The 22,190-nt window shown below is 40.4% G+C and overlaps 1 protein-coding gene across 4 annotated transcripts in view; it reads right to left on the reverse strand.

Moving 5' to 3' along the window:
- The window catches only part of doc2b (double C2 domain beta), a 134,955-nt gene that overhangs the window by 33,385 nt on the left and 79,380 nt on the right, over positions 1 to 22,190 (reverse strand). For all 4 annotated transcript variants that reach the window (XR_002874578.1, XM_023962298.1, XM_020709165.2 and 1 more), the window contains 2 exons: positions 12,965 to 13,039; positions 3,696 to 3,805 (listed from right to left, as the gene is read on the reverse strand). Coding sequence is in view for 3 of the 4 variants with exons in the window: in XM_023962298.1 (XP_023818066.1) it covers positions 3,696 to 3,805; positions 12,965 to 13,039 (185 nt within the window). In the remaining variant the exon portion in view is untranslated. The remainder of the gene's footprint in view (positions 1 to 3,695; positions 3,806 to 12,964; positions 13,040 to 22,190) is intronic.

The raw sequence follows: 22,190 nt of genomic DNA on the forward strand, positions 1-22,190 counted from the left end.
TTCTTGAACAAGCTTTTAACATATGATGTTCACACTGGATTGTAGATTCTAGAAGTTGGTGTAAACTGTTGTAGCGGCGCAAATCTGGTGAATCAAGATTTCTCTTTTAACAGCTTTATTCCAATAAATGAAATACCTGGTGTCCTATAATCCCAGCAGGAAAAACACATTTCTCCTTCACGATCAATTTTCCATCAATTTGGCTGAGCAGAGGCCCTACAGAGCCTCTGTGAGCGCGGGAATCCTGAGGGCGTGAAGCTGCAAACCGACACATGCATATGCAGCGGTTAGCGGGTTAATCAGATCTCTCTGAGCGGTCCGCCTCACACCAAAGGTTTACACACATGATTGCATAACCCACTTCCACCGCCTGACTGCAAACCGCTCACAGTTTGGTAAAAAAGGAAGGAACATCGAAGCATCCCTTCCATCACTCCAGAGTGTCAGAATGGAACCGGCTCCAGATTTGAGTCTTTCAAAGCGACGCCTGGAGGTTTTCCGTCAAATCAAACACGCCAGATATTTTCTAGATTTCCCAACAGTTATTCTATGCAGAAGAAATCCCTTATTGAGAAATAAATAGGAATGTCAGTCATTTCTGAATGAAAGTGCTACAGAGACTGCTCATTTATCCCAGGAGATGGAAAACTGCTTTCAGAAAATACGCTTTAAATAAATATTAACAATTAGAAAAGTTTCTTCTTTTTTGGTTTTAATTCTCTTTGTTCTTTTTACTGTTGTTGCCTCTCTGTGAAGTCACTTTCATCTCACTCTTTTATCACTTAATTCCAACTTTCTTGGTTCCTGTTTTCTTTTTTCTTCCCTCTGCAGTCTCTTGTTCTCCTTTCTCATTTCTTTCATTTTCAATGCATTTCATTGTCTTCTGTCATTTCTCTAAACTTCTTTCTTCCCCTTGATTGATTTTTTTCATTTGACTGTTTTCTATGACTGTGTAATGTTATTATTTCTAGAGCAATGAATTTTTATTTGTCAATCTTTACAGGCAATTTTCTTTCCTTTTTATTTTCTTTCAGCTTTTAATTTATTTCATTTTTTTCCTCTTTTTATTTGCTTTTAAATTGATTTTACCCAGACTTTTTATTTTATTTTGCATCTTTCATTTATATTTATTTAGGTATTTGTATTTTTGTAATCTATAATTATATAATTACATAAATATATGTATATACTTACTTTTCTTCTAATACCCTTTTGTTGATTTCTTGTTTTGGTTCTTTATTTCATTTGTTTCCTAATTATTTTTTACATATTTCTGCTCAAATACTTCCTTTTACTCTATTTTTTCTCCCTCATTTTCACAGACTTTTCTGTCATCATTTCACTACATGTTGGGGGGGGTTTCACATCGCGGATCATAACCTGTTTGTGCTGCTAATGAGATTCAAAAGACAAATGATCAATCGGGATGTCATTGATCTCTTCACTGCTCTGTTGGAACCTCAGTCAGTGATGGAGGATAATCACATCGATGTTCTCGTTACGTCTTTTAAAAACCACCGAGAACACTTCCTGTAAAAAAAAGAGATAAATGAAGTAGTTCTTGGATTAATGAGTACTCATTTCTTTCACTAAGAAAATACAGCAAAGCGGAGAAGTTATTGAAACCCACTTCTTTGGAAGTTCATAGACTCCAGCGGAAAAACCGAAAAGGATCTTTGACATGTTGAAGACCACCACAACCCAACTTTTTATTCATTGTCTCTCTAAACAAAAGGAATCCAAAAGACTTATTTGACACCATAAAGTGTGAAGTTTGCTGCTTTCACTCTAAGAGGAATGGGATGGAAGGTGTTAGAGCAAACGTCCTCCAGCAGCTTCACCTTTTCAGTCTTGCATTCATATTAAATGTTTGGTTGTGTTTGCATCCAGAGATCGTTTAGGATGTTTCTGTTGCAGAGACGTCCGCTCCCAATGATGGCTCTTTATATCACTCTGGTCATCATTAAGTTAATCGATGCGTCTCTTAAGTTATTAAAACTACACGCATCTGTAAATGTTCATCTACAGATGCGTGTAGCATCTCTTAAGTCTTTGCTTTCGTCCATGATTGTAGTAAAGTAAAGTTTTCCAAATATGATTGCAGCTGGATCTGGAAATACTCTGCCATGGTTTTCTTAGACCTCTGATCCTGTTGATCATGGTATTATGATGGAATAACTGGGAAGAGTTCACATCACGCCAAGTTTAGCAGATCTCCAATCACTCCCAGTTTGTTTTAAAGCAAATTTAAACGAATTTTTTCTGAATTTTTAAGCCCAACTTGATCAGAATACTCAGTCTATTCTAAACCTTCTGGGGCTCTTAGGTTCATCCAGTTAGTTTTTGTTGGAGGAACTATTGACTGCATCTGAGAACTGGACAGAGTGAGTTTGATTTCGCCTGTAGAAAATGGTTCACTTTCTGCTCTTACCAAACAAAATCAATCAACGCCGCCATGTTGGAGCCAGACTCCGTCAGTAAGTAGTGATTGCTTCAAGTCTACGGCAACCACTTGTGCCAATAAGGAGTCAGCCTGACAAAAGTCCACACCCCTACCATTTGACAGAAAATCTGTCCATCAAATGATTTGAGCGTTGAATGTGAGACCACTTAATTTTATTAGGCCATAGTTTGGCTAGGGGTGCGACTTATACTCAGGAGCAAAGAAATCTTTTTTTTTTTTGAAAAAGCAAATATTTTATTTATTTTCTCACTAATAACCGGTTGCCCTGTAGTGGTTATTTCCCACTATTAACCACTAGAGGGCACTGTAGGGGCGTGTCTCAGTACTGACGGCGACGCAAAAACAGAAGCGCCGTCCTAAACAAATATGGCTTGTGACCGAATTCCTTCACTACATGGTGCACCATAAAGTGCATTCATCATTTTTTAGTGCTGTTCAAATCTACAATTCCAAAGTAGAGTGCCCTAGAAATTTCCCAGAAGTCTCTGCAAAAAACCAGTGTGCATTGATGCTAACTAGATCGGCAAATATAGACCATAATGCATTGCATTTGACCAATTTTTTGGGGAAAAAAAGTATTTTAATTTTCATCATCAGAACACAGTGGATTCAAACATAGCCCATGTGAAATGCTCGTAATTATTAGGACTTTACTTTGTAAAATCTGTGACGTCATGTTTGCCGTCAAAAAACTAAATGTAGTAAGCGTGGTGTCTGAATGAATTTTAAACGCCAGGACACGAGACAGTCCCTCACTATGCAGTTTCTTAGTAGTTGGGGAGGGAATTCGGCCACAGCCCAGTTCTTACATGCATTCACCGGAGGTCACTAACACCCAAACTCTGAATCTGAGGCTTCATGAACTCAGATGAGGCTTTAAAAACACACCTGGAGACCTTTTTGTTTCCGCAGAATGAAATATAATTTTTTTTTTGTGTGTGTGGATGAAACTCTAAGGTTTTATTTCATGTTTTTATGAGGGTGTTAGAGGTGATTTATGAATAAACTTTCTTTTTTAATTTCACATTTTCTCACTATTCCTCTTAGATTAATCTCCATTTAAATGTCTTCTGTTGTTTTTCCCCAGCTTGTCAGCAGACGCCTTACTCCACTAGGATAGTTTATTCCGTCGTTTCTTTTTCTCCTTTTGAATCTCCTTCCTCCCTCTTTGTTGTCTTGTGTGTGTGTGTGTGTGGGGGGGGGGGGGGGGCATATGTCATCAGGGGCGTACCTGAGTGTTTTGCGGACCATGTCCTCGTCCGTGATGCCGTAGTAGGTCAGGGTCTCGTTCCAGACGGGGTGGAGTGTGTTACGGAGCGTCTTGGTTCTGAGTTTGTTGGCCTGGAAGACAAAGACATTCAGCGTTTGACTCATCTGCACGGAGTCCCTGACTGGTTGTCCTTCTGCCTCAACTGAGGAGAAGCCCCGCCCCCCACGCCTCAGGTGTCAGTGAAATGAAGCCAGATTTCTCCAAACTTCCTTGAAACCAGCGTGAGCTCGGCGCTGCACGCTGACCTCTGTCAGGAGGGAAAAATAAACAGCAGACTGTATTTATGAGATGAAAATGAAACTGTGCAGGCGGAGAATTCTTGTAAAACTGCTTTATATTCACATAAATATTAATATGTTTCCAAATCACAACTCCGGCCATCTAAAAAAAAGAAAAAAATCTGCATCCTTTCATGGGGATCCAGGAAAAGATGGATCCGGCTGTCAACTCTACATGTCACAGAAATCAGGAGGTGGTTTGTTGAGTTTAGCAGAACAACTGAAGGCAGGACTTCCAGTTTAACCATCCAGCCAAACTTCCTAATGCATCATTTGTTTCATGAAAGCTGAAGTACAGACATTCATGCAGAGGAGCAGCAATCCTGACAGGCTGTGACATTATGGAGGCAAAGCTACGTTTCATTGTATTTAAAAATGTCCCCCACACAGCAGAAAGTTGTGAGCCTCTGACAAAAGTATGAAAGTCAGAGCAGCCTGTTTGTTTTGCAGGATGAGCAGTTTGTACTGTTACTGTGTATCTAGAGAGGAACCAAAAATGGCCTAAATCCAGGAGTCTGTCAGCAGTTCAGCCTCTCTTTGCTAATATAGAGCCAAAACCAACACAAACCCTTTTTTATTGCGTTGATGGAGCTCATCTTCTCTGAGAACTCAGCTGTCAAGGATCAGGAGCAGAGGATGAGGAGGCCACCTTTTAATTCTAGTCTCATGCACCCATCCAGGGGGTCGACCCCTTCAGGTGCTGTGGGTTTTTTGGGTTGTCCGGGTCTGGAGGGTCACAGAGAGGAGCGGCTGCATCGTAATGGGAGCGCAGGTGTTTCTTGCAGTCCTTGAGGCTCATACGACCCCTTCAAGGGACGTCATGAAAATGGAACGCACCAATGTCGTGCATGTGCCATGATACTCTATAGCAGGGGTTCTCAAAAGTTAGGAACTCGACATTAGACTGGGGGCCAATTTTGGTGAAAAAAATGGATAAACAGAAAAAGTTGTTTTAAAGACTTTAATGACCAAGTGTCATTTGTAGAGTTAACCAGGCCCTCCAGAGGTAGTTGCCGCAGATCTAGTAATTGTATCTTTGACAGACTTATTTCTTCAAACTATTTCTTTTGCTTTGGACAAACAATGTCAGCTACTTTCAGCACACCTTCTTTTTACAAACTCCCGTCACTTATAGGCTAGCTACGCCGCAAAGCCACAACGTAGCTAGCTTCTGTTACAGCTTCACTGGATTTAGCCATTTTTGTAAACATCTGGTGTGCAGCATAGCATCGTTGTAGTTGTTGGAGCTTATTGTTTTGGTAAATTTGTCATAGTTTTTATAATTTGTAACATAGTAACGATTTATATTGATTTCTTTGAGCACTGCATTTACCTGCTTGCAAATCCGGCACATGACTTTATCCAGCCTATGAGGTACAGCAAAGTAAGCATTTGTCCACTTAGCTTGAAAGCGCCATTTCTCCTCATCAACACAACATATTTCTTCAAAGGAACGTGCTCTGGTTCCTCTGAAGGCCACAAAAAATCTTCCCGCGGGCCGCACTTTGAGAAACCTTGCTCTAAAGTATTTGCAAGGCTAATGGGGGTTGCACGGCCTTGTGACGTACGGGTGATGCTGGCACATGAGGCGAGCATTGGCTCCTAACCAACAGCGTGCTGCACGCATGTGGTTATGCAAGACATAACAAACAAACATAAACAATAAAGTCCTCGAAAAAGGGGTGGGTAGAAGAAAATACGTAGTAATTCCCACCCTCAATCTTGCTTTATTTTACGCATAATGTCTATGAAGACTCTCATTCATCCAGGTTGGTTCCATTGTAGTAGGTTTAGGGGATGTCATCTGGACTTGGTTTTTAAAGTTAGAAGACGTTTCGCCTCTTATCCAAGAGGATTTGTCAACGCATAATGTATTTTTTTTTCTTTTATTTTGTCCTGTCCAACATCTGGACAGACAGATGAGAGCTGAAAGCCTCTTGTGTTGGACATATTTAACTGTTACAATAGGGGTTGTGAAACATTTGACACACTAGGTGTATATCCAAATAAACCCCTTTTGTAATTTAGGCTAAACTTTATTAATCTTACTTCATCTTTTGTTGGACTAGACGGAAAAGAAAAGAAGGGAAAAAGAGAGAAGGATGCCGGGGGGTAGAACCGTATAGCAGCATAATTATTTCAATTATCTAATCTTTACGTTTCCCAAATTTTCTATTTGTATTTTCATTTATTTTAATTAAGTAAACGTGTTATGCTTTAAAGCATTATTATGGTCTAAAAATCTAAAACTGGTCGACATAAATAAACGCCCAGTTGACCCTAAATCTGAAAAGTTGATCTGTTTTTTTTTCATGTTTATCAATAATCAGTGCTTGTTAAAATGTTAAAGCTTATTTTCTTAATTTAACTTAAAATCAATATTTGCATTACTTAGAATAATTAGGCATAGAGTTTGATATTTTCAGACATGACGTTACAGATTAGGTAGATTCTGAATATCAATGGGATCAGCATTATGGAGTTTTGATTGAGATCTTTGCTAAACAGGAAGTGTTGTGAGTCATGGTGAGGGTTTAGCTCGATCGGATCGATGACATGCAGGATTTCACATGAGACTGATTGTTTCTGCTTCAGTCGGTGGAAGCAAACACAGGAGGTCAAACAAACATCCCGAACTTTAGAAACTCTAACTTGAGGCTGAAAAACACAAGCTGAATGAAATCTCATGATAACTATGAAATGGATGACGCTCAAATGCAGTACAGCAGAATCCACTGTCTGAGCAGTAAATATGTACTTCCTGTTTTATTATGTAAACCTTTTTTATTTAACTCATTCTGCTCAACAGCTGAGCAAACAGATGAGAGCTGAAGGCCTCTTGTGCTGGACACTTTGAGAGCGCGAGTGACCCCAGGAGCTAAGCTGTCTGGTAGGGTCTCCCATGACAGACAGGTCCTGGCTGACGAGCCAGACAAAGAGTGGTTCAGAAGCCCCTGACAAAAAGAAAAAGCAAGGACCCGATTATATCGCCTGGATTGGCGTCACCGTGGCCCCACTCTGGAGCCAGGCCTGGGGTTGGGGTTCGCAGGCGAGCCCCAACCCCAGGCCTCCTTCGCAGCCCGAAGGAGCGACGTGGGACCACTCTCCCATGGGCCCACCACCCGTAGGGGACCTCAAAAGGGGCCGGTGCAATGTGGTTCGCGTGGCAGGCGAGGACGGGTGCCTCGGCGGCCCAAAACCCGATCATGGAACTTTGCTTTTGGGACATGGAACGTCACCTCTCTAGGAGGGAAGGAACCTGAGCTGGTGCGAGAGGTTGAGAGATACCGTCTAGATATAGTCGGGCTCACCTCCACACATAGCCTGGGCACTGAAACTCAGTCCTTAGAGAGGGGCTGGACTCTTTACCACTCTGGAGTTGCTCAAGGGGTGGGATTATATACGTTTGCTTCCTTCCACTCCCTTTCAAGCAATATTTATTAATATGTTTAATTATCCTATGTTTGATTCGTCATTTTATGAATGTATAACTGATGACTGTATTGTTGTTGTGTATTATTCTTACTTGATTGCTTGAAATAAACCATTTCAAATCAAATCAAATCAAAATCAAGATGAGAGGCGGCGGGCTGGTTTGGGCTTACTCGTGAGCCCCCAGCTCAGCCACCAAGTGGTGGACGAGTGGACGAGAGGGTCATGTCCCTCCGCCTCCAGGTGGGGGACAGGTCCCTGACTGTGGTTTCGGTTTACGGGCCGAACAGCAGTTTGGAGTACCCAGCTTTCTTAGTGTCTCTCAAAGGGGTACTGGAAAGTGCCCCAACGGGAGACTCCATTGTCCCCCTTGGGGACTTCAATGCCCACGTGGGCAATGACAGTGGCACCTGGAGGGGCGTGATTGGTAGGAATGGCCCCCCTGATCTGAACCCGAGTGGTGTTTTGTTATTGGACTTCTGTGCTCGTCATAGTTTGTCTATAAAGAACACCATGTTCGAGCACAAGGGTGTCCATCAATACACGTGGCATCAGGACACCCAAGGCAGGAGGTCAATGATCAACTTTGTAGTTGTTTCAGGCGACCTTCGGCCCTGTGTTTTGGACACTCGGGTAAAGAGAGGGGCAGAGCTGTCCACCGATCACTACCTGGTGGTGAGTTGGATTCGCTGGCGGGGAAGGAGGCCGGAAAGACTTGGAAGACCCAAACACACTGTGAGGGTCTGCTGGGAACGTTTGGCTGAGCCCTCCGTCAGGGAAGTCCTTAACTCCCACATCTGGGAGAGCTTCAAACAGGTACCGAGGGAGGTTGGGGACATTGAGTCCGAGTGGACCATGCTTTCCCACTTCCATTGTCTCTGCCGCTGCTCAGATAAGTCAATGCGGGTAAAATATGAATTTCCTGACATTAACTGGCAAAAACAAAACACATTTTTGTATCATTAACACAGCTGACGGCTGTTAACTAATTAACATGTGATCTAATTTCACACACATGCTACCTGTGCAACAAAAAAAAGCATTAATGCTGCTATGAACGTACAAAGAATTGAACAAAACAACATTCAAACGGGATGGACTTTGCTTCAAAGATGTATAAAAAAATAGCCTGCGGCTCACAGATGGAGGCAGAGGTGGTGGTGCTATGAATGAGCAACTGGTGTCATCACTTTAGCTGCAGAAGCTGAAAAGGCGCTGCTCCTCTGCCAATTATTGCAGTTTCTCATGTAGATGATCACATCTGTGCTCTAACTACCCCGAGTCTCACGAGCCACAGATGGACCCGGCTCCAAAAATACTCAGAGGAGGAGAGTTCGCAGAATTAGGAGAGAGCGCAAAGCCTTTACATCCTACGTTTATCCGAGACGGACGGTTCACTTTTAAAACGGTTTTGACCGATGAAAAGAGGCAGAATGATAGAAGGCATGTACAGTAAAAATGCTACGTTCTAAACATGATATTATCCTGAGCCTTTTTTACTTTTTATCATAAAAAAGAAAAAAAATATATAAATAAATAAAAACACAAAGAAATAATAAAACAAATGATTAATCAATTATTGAAAATTGTCAAATTGATTGACTTTTAATTATATTACTTGTTTCAAAAAAAAAAATTGACAAGCTGATTCATGAATTTTTCCTAATGAAACATAATTTTGTACATATTAACTTTTGATACTTGACCAAATTTTTCTATGAAAATTCCTGAAAGTGTTTTGTCTATTTTACTGATACAGTATTATAATTATTTTTTTTTGATCATATCAATGAATCAATTATTGAAAATTGTCAAATTGATTGACTTTTAATGATTTGACTTCACTTGTTTCAAAAAAATTGATAAGCTGAATTCATGAATTTTTCCTAATTAAACATAATTTTGCACATATTATTAACTTTTGATACTTGACCAAATTTTTCTATGAAAATTCCGGAAACAGTGTTTTGTCTATTTTACTGATATAGTATTATTTTTTAATCATATCAATGACTTTTATAAGTAACATAATCTGCATATATTTTGGATACTTCATTGCCATGTTGATTTCTAAAAGTTATTTTTTACAAAATAATTTAAGTAATTCATCTTTGTCATGTGCTTTCTAGGAACCGGATATTGATAAATCATGTAATAAAATGGTTACAGTAGAACAGGGGTGGGATTATCCCTTTCAAGCAATACTTAATTTTATGTCTAATTATACTAAGTTTGATTAGTTATTGTATAAATGTATAACTGACGATTGGATTGTTTTTTTTTTGTGTATTATTCCTATTTGATTGCTTGAAATAAATCATCTCAAATCAAATCAAATCAAATGCACCTGTAAAGAAGGACCAACATGAAGGAGGAGGATGTACATTTTTGCCCAATGCTAACCTAATAAGAATAATAATTCTTCGCAGTGATAAATGACAACACTAACCATCAGTCTGTAGATGCTACAATTAGTGGATCACAAGGTGCCTGCTCTGCTCCGTTGTTGACAAATAGGTTGCAAATGAGCGAGTAATCGGATGGATGATGGGTAAAGGAGCCAGGGTTACTCTGCGCCAGCAGTCGATTCAGAGGCAAATTTCTATTTCATTCCTGCTGCTCTGCAGGAACTATGTCCTAGAAAACAACACAGGTTTCTTTGATTTTGGCTCAAATGGCCTAATCATAATGAAAAGACCGCTGAGAGTCAAAGTACATGATGAAAATGGAACGTACCATGATCGTGGGTCTGGTAAGTAGTGGAGTTGATTACAGGTTGATATTTCAGACAAACTGTGAATTTTGTGGTGCAAGCACCAAATTTGGCATGGATGTGTCTTGGGATCCCTTCTTTCAGAAAAACACATTAGCCAGGAGAAAAAGAAATCCAAAATGGCGGCCTTTTGTCAAGATGGCATATATGCACTCAATTGATCCAAAACTATTCTAAATGCTCAAGTCTCAAGAATGTGGGCTGTTCAAGCACAAAATGCAGTCATTAGACTCGAGGGGTGACCCACAGAATACTGTTATGTGTATATTGTATCAGTCTTTTATATGTTTTATTTGAAATCTTGGATTTTCTCCTGGCTAACGGGTTTTCCTGCGAGAGGTGATCCAGAGGTACATCCATGCCAAATTTGGTGCTTTTCCCACAAAATGTACAATTATTTTAATAATCACCCAAAAATGCGCCTGAACGTTTGGCACTATGGGTTCACTGAGCGGTTTGATCTTCTGTGCGGACCGACCCCTGGGTTCCCCGTACTGGTCTGACAACATTTTACCTGTATCCACCTGTAAAGACAGTTGGGACGAAGGCTTTTGTCAATCCTCATGTCGTCCTGATGACTAATCAGCACAGAAATCGTCCCCTGTTGCCGTCCAGCAGTTTAACCCAGAACATCCTAGTTTGATGACGCCATCATCGGCCTTTTCAGCAGAGCATGAAACTTCACTTCCCATTAGAGCGGAAGCGGGACTTTGGACCTCTTCAGCGGGCCGTAATGAGCCTCTCAGAACGAGCCTAATGATTCCTCTGAGGCTGAGCTGACAAAGAGCACAAGTTGACGGCATGTTTTCCTGGAACAATCATCAAAGCCTCTGTGAAGCCTCATGCAGCATGGAGATAAAGACTGCAAGAAAGTCCTATTTTCAGTCACGAGGAAAGGATTTCAGCTGTGACATCCACTATGGCAGCAAAACCTGAGACGCCTTGAAACAAATATTGTCCTGAGAAAACAAACTCACCCCAACCAACAGGCCTGAACCTTTGTGAAACCTTCTGAATGAATGCAGAGTGTTTACAAAGTCTACAAGAGTGCATTTAAATCAGCAGGGAAATTGACCTTATGAGTGCTGACTCTGTTGCCATGACACCCACTTACAGAAGATGTACCACTTCATCAGCAACGAAAAAGGGAAATTTAAAGCAGATTCTATTTATGGAAAAAACACTTAGGCCTTTAAGGAAGTATAAAACAAAAGCTAAAAGCAGTAAACCTGCTGCTGCAGGATAATTACAAGAATTAAACAAGGGTATATGTTCTATACATTACAGGATAGTTCCGTTCTTTAAAATGAATATAAGCTTTGAAGAAAAGATTTTCTTATGAAAAAGAAGATCCAAAAAACGAAACGATGGCAACATTTTTTCTTTTATTGTCCAAAGATAAAAACAGAATAAAAAGAAAGTCGCGTGAGTGAAAGGCTACATTTTTTCTAAATCTTCTAATTCAGAATAATCAATAATAAAAAGGCTTAGATTCTTCAGCCCTTCAAAATAAAAGCACTAGAAACACCAGATTTTCCAAAGGGTGATGCTGCTCTCTGTGTTTTCATTTCTGTGGGAAACGGATCCAAACGGCCCTTTGAGTGGAAACCGTCTGCGCCCCCTGCTCTCCATCTTTGACCGTTTAGGCCTTTAACATGAATCAGCCGATGGAGAAAAGCAGATTTCCATTTCGGCTTTGCACCAACGTGCAACACATTACAAACAAAAAGTGTTGCATATCAGTGCAAAGCTGCTTTTTTTGCTTCAGAATGTGTTGGAGTTACGTTAAATGCGTAAACAGTCGAGGGTTTAGATTGGCTGACCGGATTTTAATCGTGCAGTCCTCAGAGTTTGGTTTAGGTTCTGTTCAGAGATGCCATGTTTCAGATGATCAGCCATTTTGGTTTCCATCACCATCAGCTTCAGTCTCTTGCTTTTAAGACCTCTATCACATTCAATATACGACAGCAGCATCTGACCATCATGGACCCAAGAGAAGAGTATGCAGACCACACTATTCTATGTCCATGATCTCTGGCCCTTGTTCTGAGGGGGTTACTAGGGGGCCCCAATCTTGTTTTCGCTGCTCCAAACCAAAGTCCTGCAGGAGGAAGGACCCTCCTCCTGCCGATTGCTGAGGGTCATCTTCAGGATGTTTAAATCCTCACCTATCCCGATTCTGGCAGGCGCGTTGGCCACAGCTTTTACGATTTGCCCCCTGTGGTAAAATGTTTGGGTTTCACCCCTTGACACGGATTGTTTTGCTTTCTGGAAATCTCCTTTTGAGATAAAAGTGTCTCTTTCCTGTCGCTCGTTTGGAATTTTAACCGTCGTGTTTAGCAACAGGGTGAGCAGAAAGGTAGATGTGAGTCAGGAAGATGGGTAATCCGGCACCTCTGGCTTCAATACGCTGCTTTAGTGGAGAATTATCGTTTCTCTGGATCTCTGAGGACTTCAATGAAAGACAGAAATATCCTCAAGGACTAATGTCAAGTGCAACCAAGTTAAAGAATTCACTGCGTGCTGTTAAACAACCAGTGAGTCATTTGGAAACGTTTCACTGTGATTCACACACACTTTATAAAAGTTTGTTTCCTGAGGAACATCATTAATATTCTGACACATGGACATCCATGTGAGATCGTCTGCAACACGTTCCCTGTTAGCTCGTTTACATTCAGCTGTTCCTGGAGTCCTCGTGTTACCCCTCTTCCACTGAGACAGATCCCTGTCCGGTCAGTACGTACCTTACTGGCGCCGGGTAGAAGATGCAGCTTGACGTATGGATCCGACAGGCCGTTGTGGTCCATGGGCTTGAGCCCCTGAAGAAAGAAAGTGGAAACAAAAACACAAGGAAAACTCTTAAACAGACATCAGTGAGGTTTCTAATCTGGTGAGCTAAACCGCTGAGTTTGTATCGCAGTGACCTTCCAGAAAACTTTGAACAAAGAGACTGGATGAAGGCAGGAAAACAGATGCTGTTGTCTATAAAAAAAAAATACTTAACTCTTCATCAAATAATAACAAGATTCATTTATTATATTAATTTAGAACATTTAAAAAAGATGTGCAGTCTGCTTTAATGAAACCGTTTCATCACCGTCACCGGTCAAAACAAACAATATATTAATATTAATCGGTTTACAAGGTTGACCATAAATTTAAAAACAATTTAAGAATGATTACAAATGTAAAAAATGTTTAAGGCGCGTCCCAACAAAATGTTTAAAGGGCCTTTATCATGCAAAATCAACTACTTTGAGGTTTTCAGTGTTTTATAATGTTCTTTCCTCACGAAAGACAACCCCAAAGCGATATTTCGATTTCTGAGCATTCCTCTAAAATCCTGCTCTCTGAGCACTAGCCCCTCCCAATCCACAAAAACCAGTGGGTCCTCACATTGAGACATCACAAAGTGAGGAGCCCCTTCCAGGAAGAGTCTGCGTTCCCAGCACCGCCCCCCAGGTCACACCCACTTTCTCTTTGGAGCTAGCAGTGTTTGGCTAAACGCTTTCCTTTTTTATGCACTATATGTATACATCCATCTCTGCAAAAGTTTGGGTGTTGTTTGTTTTTCGTGGGGGACATGCAGACACGCTGCCGAGGCCGGCTCTAGGATGACGTCATGAAATGGGCGACACCCACAAGGAGCAAAAGGCGGAGCCTCAGAGATCGAGTCGTCTTACTTTCGGGTGAGAAAATGATAGTTTACTCTAACAGAAAAGCATGATCCAGGCCCTTTAAGACGTAAGCAGTCTTTAATTCCCTCACAACTCCCTAACCTGTAACCCTTGTGCTGTCCTAGGCACTTTACCATTGGGAGTTGGTGGATCTAGACCCACTAGACAGTGCTCTGAACCTTTTTTCTTCAATGATTTGTGATCTTCACTGGTGTCCATGGATTACATGAAATCTTTCCACCTTTATCCACCTTTGTCATGGTAGGGAGAACACGTCAATGGAAGGGGGGGGGGGTCATCTAAGATAGCACAAGGGTTAAAAGACTATAAAATATGAGACTATCCAGCGCCGGGGATTTTAACGTCACGCTCATTACTTCTTTTCTCTTAAGGCACCAAAAACGACATCACCTATTTGTCGAAGCAAAAAACCTGACCTCTGAGCTTTCAGTGACAATTTATCTGTTCTGAACTGATAATTAAAAATGGCACGCTTAATAATACATTTTTTTAATTAAAATTTGTTCAGACGCAATGCATTGTGGTCTATTTCTACCAACCTAGCGAAGATGGATGGACACTAGTTTTTCAGAGAGACTTCTGTGAAATTTCCAGGACACTGAATTTTGTAATTCTAAATTTGTACACCCCGAAAAATGCAGAACTCAGGGAATTCAGCGACATGATGTTATTCTCTTTGACGCCTACAGTCATTTTCATGACATTGATGCCCCCACAGGCGAACACTGGAACTGCAGTAGTTCAGAAAATCAGAAGTTCATTTACATATTCTTCAATATTTATTCATTTATTTTGCATTTATACCTTGATTGAAGGTGATGCTTTTTATACAGAACACTACTCATGTAAGGGGGAGGGGCTAAAGAAGTTCATAAAAACGACCATCGTTGAAGAAACGTTACTGAACATCAACTTCATTATTAACTCCAACAGAAGATCCAGAAACTGTGTGGTGTATTTGCTTTGGCAGCAGTTGATTTGAATCTTTCTACCCAAAAAGAATATGATGTTTAAGATATTTTGATCCAAACCACCTCAGTTATACAAACCCAACAGGCTCCCGAGGAAACACAGACGGGAATAAACAGGCTTAACAATCCTTTCAGGAGCAAATCGATAAAACCGTGAGGAGGTGCAGGAGGTAAAGGTTACAGACACCGTGAACAAAATAAGCCCAGCAGAGTCATAGAAAAGAGTGTTGCACTGAGAACGCTTTCAGGGGTATTTCAGGACTGGTGAGGAGTCGGTGCGTCGCAGAACACCGGCTAGCCATAGGCCGACACTTTTAAAATCAGGAATAAAAATACCATATCACTTATTTATTCAATTAATTCATGTTTAACTAAGAATCACAGATTTGCTGCTTTTTTTCGTTAAAACTTGCAGAAGTATTGCAATTAGGAACTTTACCAACAACCATTAAGTAAAACATAAACGGTCTTTGACTAAACGATGTGGTTAATTAGTTAACTTCTCAATCTGTGGGACGTTTGTTGTAAAACACAATTGTGTTGTAAACCATCAGGCGTGAATGAAACTTCCCGTGTCTGTTCATCAATGAAAATACAGATGTACTGAAAGCAGCAGGTTTGTAAAAGCTCCCCATTAATGAGCAGTTTTAAGGGACTCCTGCATGGTGAGGGCTCTTGAACGGCTTCTTACGCCGTGTGAAGACGCCTCCGGGGCTCAAAAAAAAAAAAGATTGAATAAAAAAGGAACAGATGCTGCAATGCTGGAAGAAAGTAAAGAAAAGGCTTCAAATGTCTGATTCTACTCCACCAAAACATCCAGAAAGCTTAAAAACAATGTAATATAAGGGAAAACATGTTGGAAAAGATGGGAAAATACACTTTGGAACTTTGGAAATGAAGAGAAGCTAAAGAACAAATGTTTTAAGGCTAAAGTGGAGGGATTTTTACACAAACCGCAGTAGTTTGCTCAACTCAACACAATCTAACAGGTAGAATCTAACAGAATCCACAGTTTTCTTTTTATTTATTGTCAAATATTACAAGAGGGAAGACTAGAAAAACAAAACAAGCTTCATAGATTTGATAAATGTATCAAATCATCGAAAAGTATGACTACTTCTTTGATTAAAACTAGGAAAAGTGGCCTACAGTGTCACACTTCCCATTTATGAAGGTGGAATTTTGCTAAACAAGATTAAGATTTTTAATATAAAACGTTTCACTGTCAGTTTGTCAAAAAAAAAAAAAGAAATCACCAGTTTCACATTTAAGGGACATCCATCGATTCATCCTTTAGTTTGAATACAGAGGGTCGAATCTCTCCATAAATCTTGTCATGTATGGAGACAAGATGCATGGACCCATATGGAACAACAGACTCTCCACTGCAGAAATACTTTACTTTAGGAAAAGAAGTTTGTTACTTCCTCTGTGGGATTCTCCATGAAGGCGGGAGCGCCACGCTGCCCGCCTGGACTAGGTGCATCCGATTGGATGTGACTGAATGAGTTCATCTGTGGCTCCGCCCACTTATGAGTCCGTAACTCTTCTGAGTACAGTAACTCTTAAACCCCATTAACGTAAATCTAGCACTAATTTTGACTGTGCTGTTTTATGCAGAATCCAAAAAAAACCTGATGCCGTCTTCCAGGACAGCCTCTGGGTTGTGGGCGACCCCGCCCCCCTACCCCTCCCTTGTGTAGAGCAGAGCAGGGAGCTTGTAGCCCGCCAAGCGTATTTTTTACATCACAAAGAAGCTCTGCATTTTTTTCATCCTCCATCATCAGCTGTCATCTTTTTTGTGTAAACTCCACAGTTAAAACACGTTTCTGTAGCAAACCACGGTGAGGCTCCCGAAGGCTGATGCAGAAAACGAAGTGAAGTCTGGTTGGGATTGGAGTTCCCTCGCCTTTGGCAGGAGCTTCATTCTAAAGCTTCTTTCTTACGGTTGACTGCAGGACAGGGTGTTGTCCCGGAACAAACAGCTGCTTGGTCCACTGACCTCCATCGACCCCCCCAGGTAAACCACGGCCGACTGAGAAGAGCTGGATCAGACCACCCACATGAAAACGTTGGAATTTTCCCCTAAAGTTTAAACTCCAAACTAAACTCCACATGGTTTTAATCTGATTAACAAATCCAAGACGCGACACAGAACAAAACAATATAGCGTACGTCTCTCTATAACCACATATGATTATTCTTTCTTAATCTATTTTTCAGTTTTTTTAATTTGAGAAGCGTTTTACTGTGAAGCACCTTGGGGTTGCATTAGTCGGAAAAGTGCTCCAAGTTTGATTTGATTTGATCAAAAACATCCTTGAAGAGAACGCTGTCGTGAAGAAATTCAACAAAAAAGTTTAACGAACTTCCAGATTCGGAAAAAAATAGTTCGATTTTGGTAAAGAGTTTGAGAATTTGCTGGAAACCCAAAACAACCCAAGTGAAACCAAAAATCTGAGGATGTCAGGCAGGTTTTGAGGTTTGTGTGCCTCCATGTTTGGTTCATGCCGTCACATATTTGTCTGAGCTACAATCAGCTAAAGAAAAACTCAGCTTTATCTGCTGAGGATAAATAAAGACCTGCAGGGTCTGTTATCAGTTACCAGATGACTCATCCGGTCTCTGAGCTCAACTATTCATTCAGCAGACATCTCATTTGCATAACCGGCTCTGACCCCCCCCCACAAGTGATGTCAACAATTATTATTAGCGCTCTATAAGCAGCTCCGTTAGGATTTCAAGGCGAGTTCATATACACTATTTCAAAGAAATGCGTTCAATTACTCCAATATTTATAAAGATTGAAGGAAAACACAACCTGTTGGTCTGTCGGCCTCAGAAGAATTCTGCTAAAATCCGTTATATCAGATGTGTGTGTGTAATTAGCAGGAGCAACATTCATTCATGCAGCTTTAATATATCTAAAATAGACTAAGACACATTAATCACACTAATTATTTGATAAACAAAATTCCTATTAATGTTATTAATGTTAGTAATTAAATGCAGTTTCTTACTCATCTCTGTCCAGACTGGGCATGTTTTATACCGATTTGACAGTAGGGGGCGCTGTTTGTTTTTTGTTGGTTTACCATCCATAAGTAAATAAAAAGAAGAACTCTTTACAGGCTTTCAAAGTCTAACCAAGGACTTCATAAATTCCACTTTGTGGAGAACAATGCAGCACAACTACTGTAACACTTTGTCCGTTTTTAGGCAATAAATGCGTGTTAACACTAAGTGTTAAAGGCGTGTTAACACTTTACGATTGTAAAATGTTGGATAAGGTCACAAAGTGGTTTTTCTTTGCTTCTGAATGTTTACGTTGATTGCGAAAACACTTCAATCCTGTTGGATAACGTCGCTAAATAATTGCATAAATAAATGGCAAACCTGCTTTTCTCTGCGTCAGATGTAGCTGGTTTTGCCTTCACTACTGTAAATATTATTATTAAAGTAGTACATGGCTTTATTCTCAAAATCTTTTACTTTTTTTCTCTCTTCATTTTCTGACTTTATTCTCGTAAATGTATTTATTCATATTCATATTAATGAATGGTGGCCATAATACTTTGTCGTACATTGTAAAGAATGTTGCTAAAAAAACAACCCTGTGTCTTTAAGATCTCACCAAAAACCACACTTTCTTTTTAGAAAACAGTAGCAATCTTTTCCTTAATCCCCAGAATATCCCTGTTGCCCTTGGAAACCATATTTTGGGATGTTTTCTGTCCATAATCAGATGAGTTGAGCTCACAGTTTACCTCTTAGCAGGAGTTTCTGTCTGGAAATGTTAGGATCATCTGTTCTGACAAAAAGCAACTGTCACTGCTTCCCATGTTCTGTATTTGACCAGACCGATGCTTTTGTGTTTAGGGTAGCAGCTGAACTCATGTGAATGTCTGTAAGGATTAATCAGACAGTTAATTTAGAATATAAAACAACAAAATTCCAACTAAAGAATGTGCATTTCAAGACTAGTCGCACCCACCTCTATTATTAATTCATTAGAAATCTTTCTTTTTTCTCTGTATTTCATGTTTTTGACTACGTGACAAAGGCTAAATAACTTTTTGGGAAAGGTTTTGATCTTTGAAATGAAACATGTCGTTGTGTGACGGTACATGGTCGAGTGACGGCAGCGGCAGACTGAAATATCAAGAACCAGAATTCCCTCTGCAGCTCCAATCTCTGTGGCAGCCGTGACCCTTCCCCCTGAATCTTGCTTCTCGTTTTCTTTTATCAGAGCGACAGCCGGGCTGCACGGAGGCTGAAAATATTTGGATATATATGTTGTCCGGCTTTACAGAACAGCTCAGTGTTTTCCACGTCTCCTTTATTTTTGACTGGAGTTCTTTCTGCTCACCTCGGGGCTTTAACAGGTTTAAATTGAGCTTTTTGGGTGTTTTCTCCACACAAAATAAGCGATTGCGACAGCTGCATCCGGCTGCGGACGGCGTGAATAGTGTGTTGATCATAATTACAGGGAGTTTGGGAGAAATGGCCGCTGCAGCAGGCAGATGGGAGTGTGTCCACACACCTTCCATCAAGCATGAGTTCATTCACGACGGCTCTTATGAATAGCCTCATAAAAGTGCCATGAAAAGAAGCTAACATCCTTTTTTCTCTAGATAAATAATTGATATCGGCGGGGAAACACGAGCTGGAAATGGAAACACAGCAAACAGCAGCTTGACCCAAAAGTTTACCCTCTCGTTTTAATCATTTTTTCTCTGCCTGTTTTTTTGAAATGCTGCTTCAGTTTTGAAATGATTTCACTTGTAGTTTGAAGATCTCCGTTGGGAATGATATGCTGTATCTTTTGGTAGCATTTGGACTCATCGTTTATTTGATTTCCTACAACTTCCCTGTCATAGAAACTTTCAAGTTCTATATCCTAAAAACTACTGAGTTAATGTTAGTTCTGAAGTTGTTGGTCATCAAATGATCTGTCCACCCAGTTCTCATCACACATGGCTATATTGCGCCACCATGTGGTCAGGTATGGTGCAAGATGGATTTTGGTCTGAATTTGCCTTCATAGTCGTAGAAACAAAATTATTTTTTTCAGAGAAACTTTTTTTTTTTTTTTTTTTAAATTGGACTGCCCACTTCTATCATAAGAAATTCCATTTTGGATTTTTTGCAAAGCCCTCTTTTAGCTTCTTCATCATTCTTTAACCAACCTTTAAACATTTTGGTATTTACCTTATTTGGAGGACCACATGTCCAACGGTACCTTTGGTTTGCAATGCAATTTAGAGGAGCGTGATTGTCAATTTTGTGATGGTACAAATCCTTAACCAGATTTGAAAGTGTAGTGCCAATAGAGGTGATGAATGGGCTCAACAGGTTTGACACCCATTTGCCATAGGTGGCGATGTAAATGGTGCCACACCCTTCTGCCCTAAATCTCGAAAACTATTATAACTAGATGGTCAGAAATTGATGTGTGTATTGCATAAATAGTCTAAAATATTTGTCTGTTCCCCTTCCTGTTTTTGTACAAATATAAAAAAAAGATAAATAATCTCACATTTTGTCTTGAATCAAGTACAGTTTAGTCTCAAAGGATGATAAGACGGAACCGACGAAAGCGCTCAGCCTTATCGATGCATCATTAAAGGCCAGGAAGAGTTCTGGTAACTGTTGGGCCTGCTGATCAATGTAAGCCACTTTGTGAGAAATGTCACAAGAACTGAACATTTTAAATAAGTCATCATTGAAATCTATGGACCGTCACAGAGAATCTCTCAAAATTGACAGAAATAACCCTCCACGGGCCCAAACAATGTGACAGGACAGGATAAAGACCTGACACGAAGATGGTTCTGAAATGTCTCACAGCAGAGAAACTGGAACAAACCTTTAAAATGAAGAGGCAACCAAAACATGGGGGGAATTTTCTGAACCCAATTAAAGTTCAGGAACCTAAAGAAAGGCACTGTAACTTTTAAAAGCTGACTTCCCTCTTTAGCTGTCACCGTCCATAAGATCCTCCAACACAAAATGATCACTTTATCATCAAAAAACCTCACAGTTTTAACAGAAAGGATCCCAAAAGAGTTGGTGTGTTCCCCAGACCCGAGCTCATTGAAAAGCAGCATGGGTGTGGATGTGAATGAGCACCAGGGCACACGGCGTGGACGACCTGCGCATGTGTGAAGGCACCATGATGCTCAGTGGTATTTCCAGGCTTTGAAGCAGCACATGCTTCCACTCAGACTTCATCATTTTACGGGAAGCCGCTGCCGTTGCAGCAGGAACTCATTCTGCTCCTGTGACAAACAACTGCATGGCTGCACAAAAGAGCATGAAGACAGAAGAAAAGAAAAGACTACAGACGTTGGGATGAGTTATTATTGTAGAAATAGAAATACAGAAAAAACAAACGATGGAACAAACAAGCTTAAGAGTGTCTTTAACATAATTTTCATAATTAGGCTTTGATTAAAAAATATATGAATTGAAATGATAATTTTTAAAATGATCTAATAATTATTTATGAAATCCATAAAGAGAAAAAAAACAGATTTTCTCTTGCTTATTAAAAAGTTTCACCTTTGCTGAGTTTAAATCCCCACTGATGTGACAAATAAATACAATTTTATAATGAAAATATATATTTATAGGTAGTTGGAGCACAACTGGACTCTAATCATGTCTCATTGAATCAAATGGATTCAGAAATTAGGAGTGATAGTAGAATCAGAAGAACTTTGCTTGATCTGTAGGTTTAGGTTTCTCTTTTATCTGTTGTATCACATTTCGTTGCTGCTTCACGTCTGAGTTTTTCTGAGGGCTGCTTCTTCTCCATTGAGCTATCAGACCTTTCATCGAGGGGACATATGTCTTTGTTATCGGGTCTGCCCGGCCTGCTATCCTGCAGGTGGAGGAAGCATCAATCACCTGGAGCAGCAGATAACGGGCTGAATTGAGAGAGGGGGCATTGATTCATGCGGGGGGAGCTGACCCAAACTCCCGTTCAAGACGGGGTTAACGCGTCTGAGGTCCACGGCAGCTCTGAAGTCACGGCGACGCCCCATCCCAGCAGTCGGGCTCCATTAATCACCCTAACTGCTGACACTGATGGTTCAACGTCTACAGAAGGGACGGTCTGTGTTGCTTGAACACAGGGACATGTTGGTTTTAGAACCAGAAAAGAGACTTTACTGGTCATTTAAAAAACAAACTTCCGTCATTAATAAATAACTTTTATCATGTTGCCAAAAAGTGAGAAGGCTAGCAAAAGAAACAATGCTGAGGCCTCCGTTCCTCATCTGATGATCTGATGTGAT

This window comes from Oryzias latipes, chromosome 14, assembly GCF_002234675.1.
Source record: "Oryzias latipes chromosome 14, ASM223467v1".
In the NCBI taxonomy this organism is placed as follows: Eukaryota; Metazoa; Chordata; class Actinopteri; order Beloniformes; family Adrianichthyidae; genus Oryzias; species Oryzias latipes.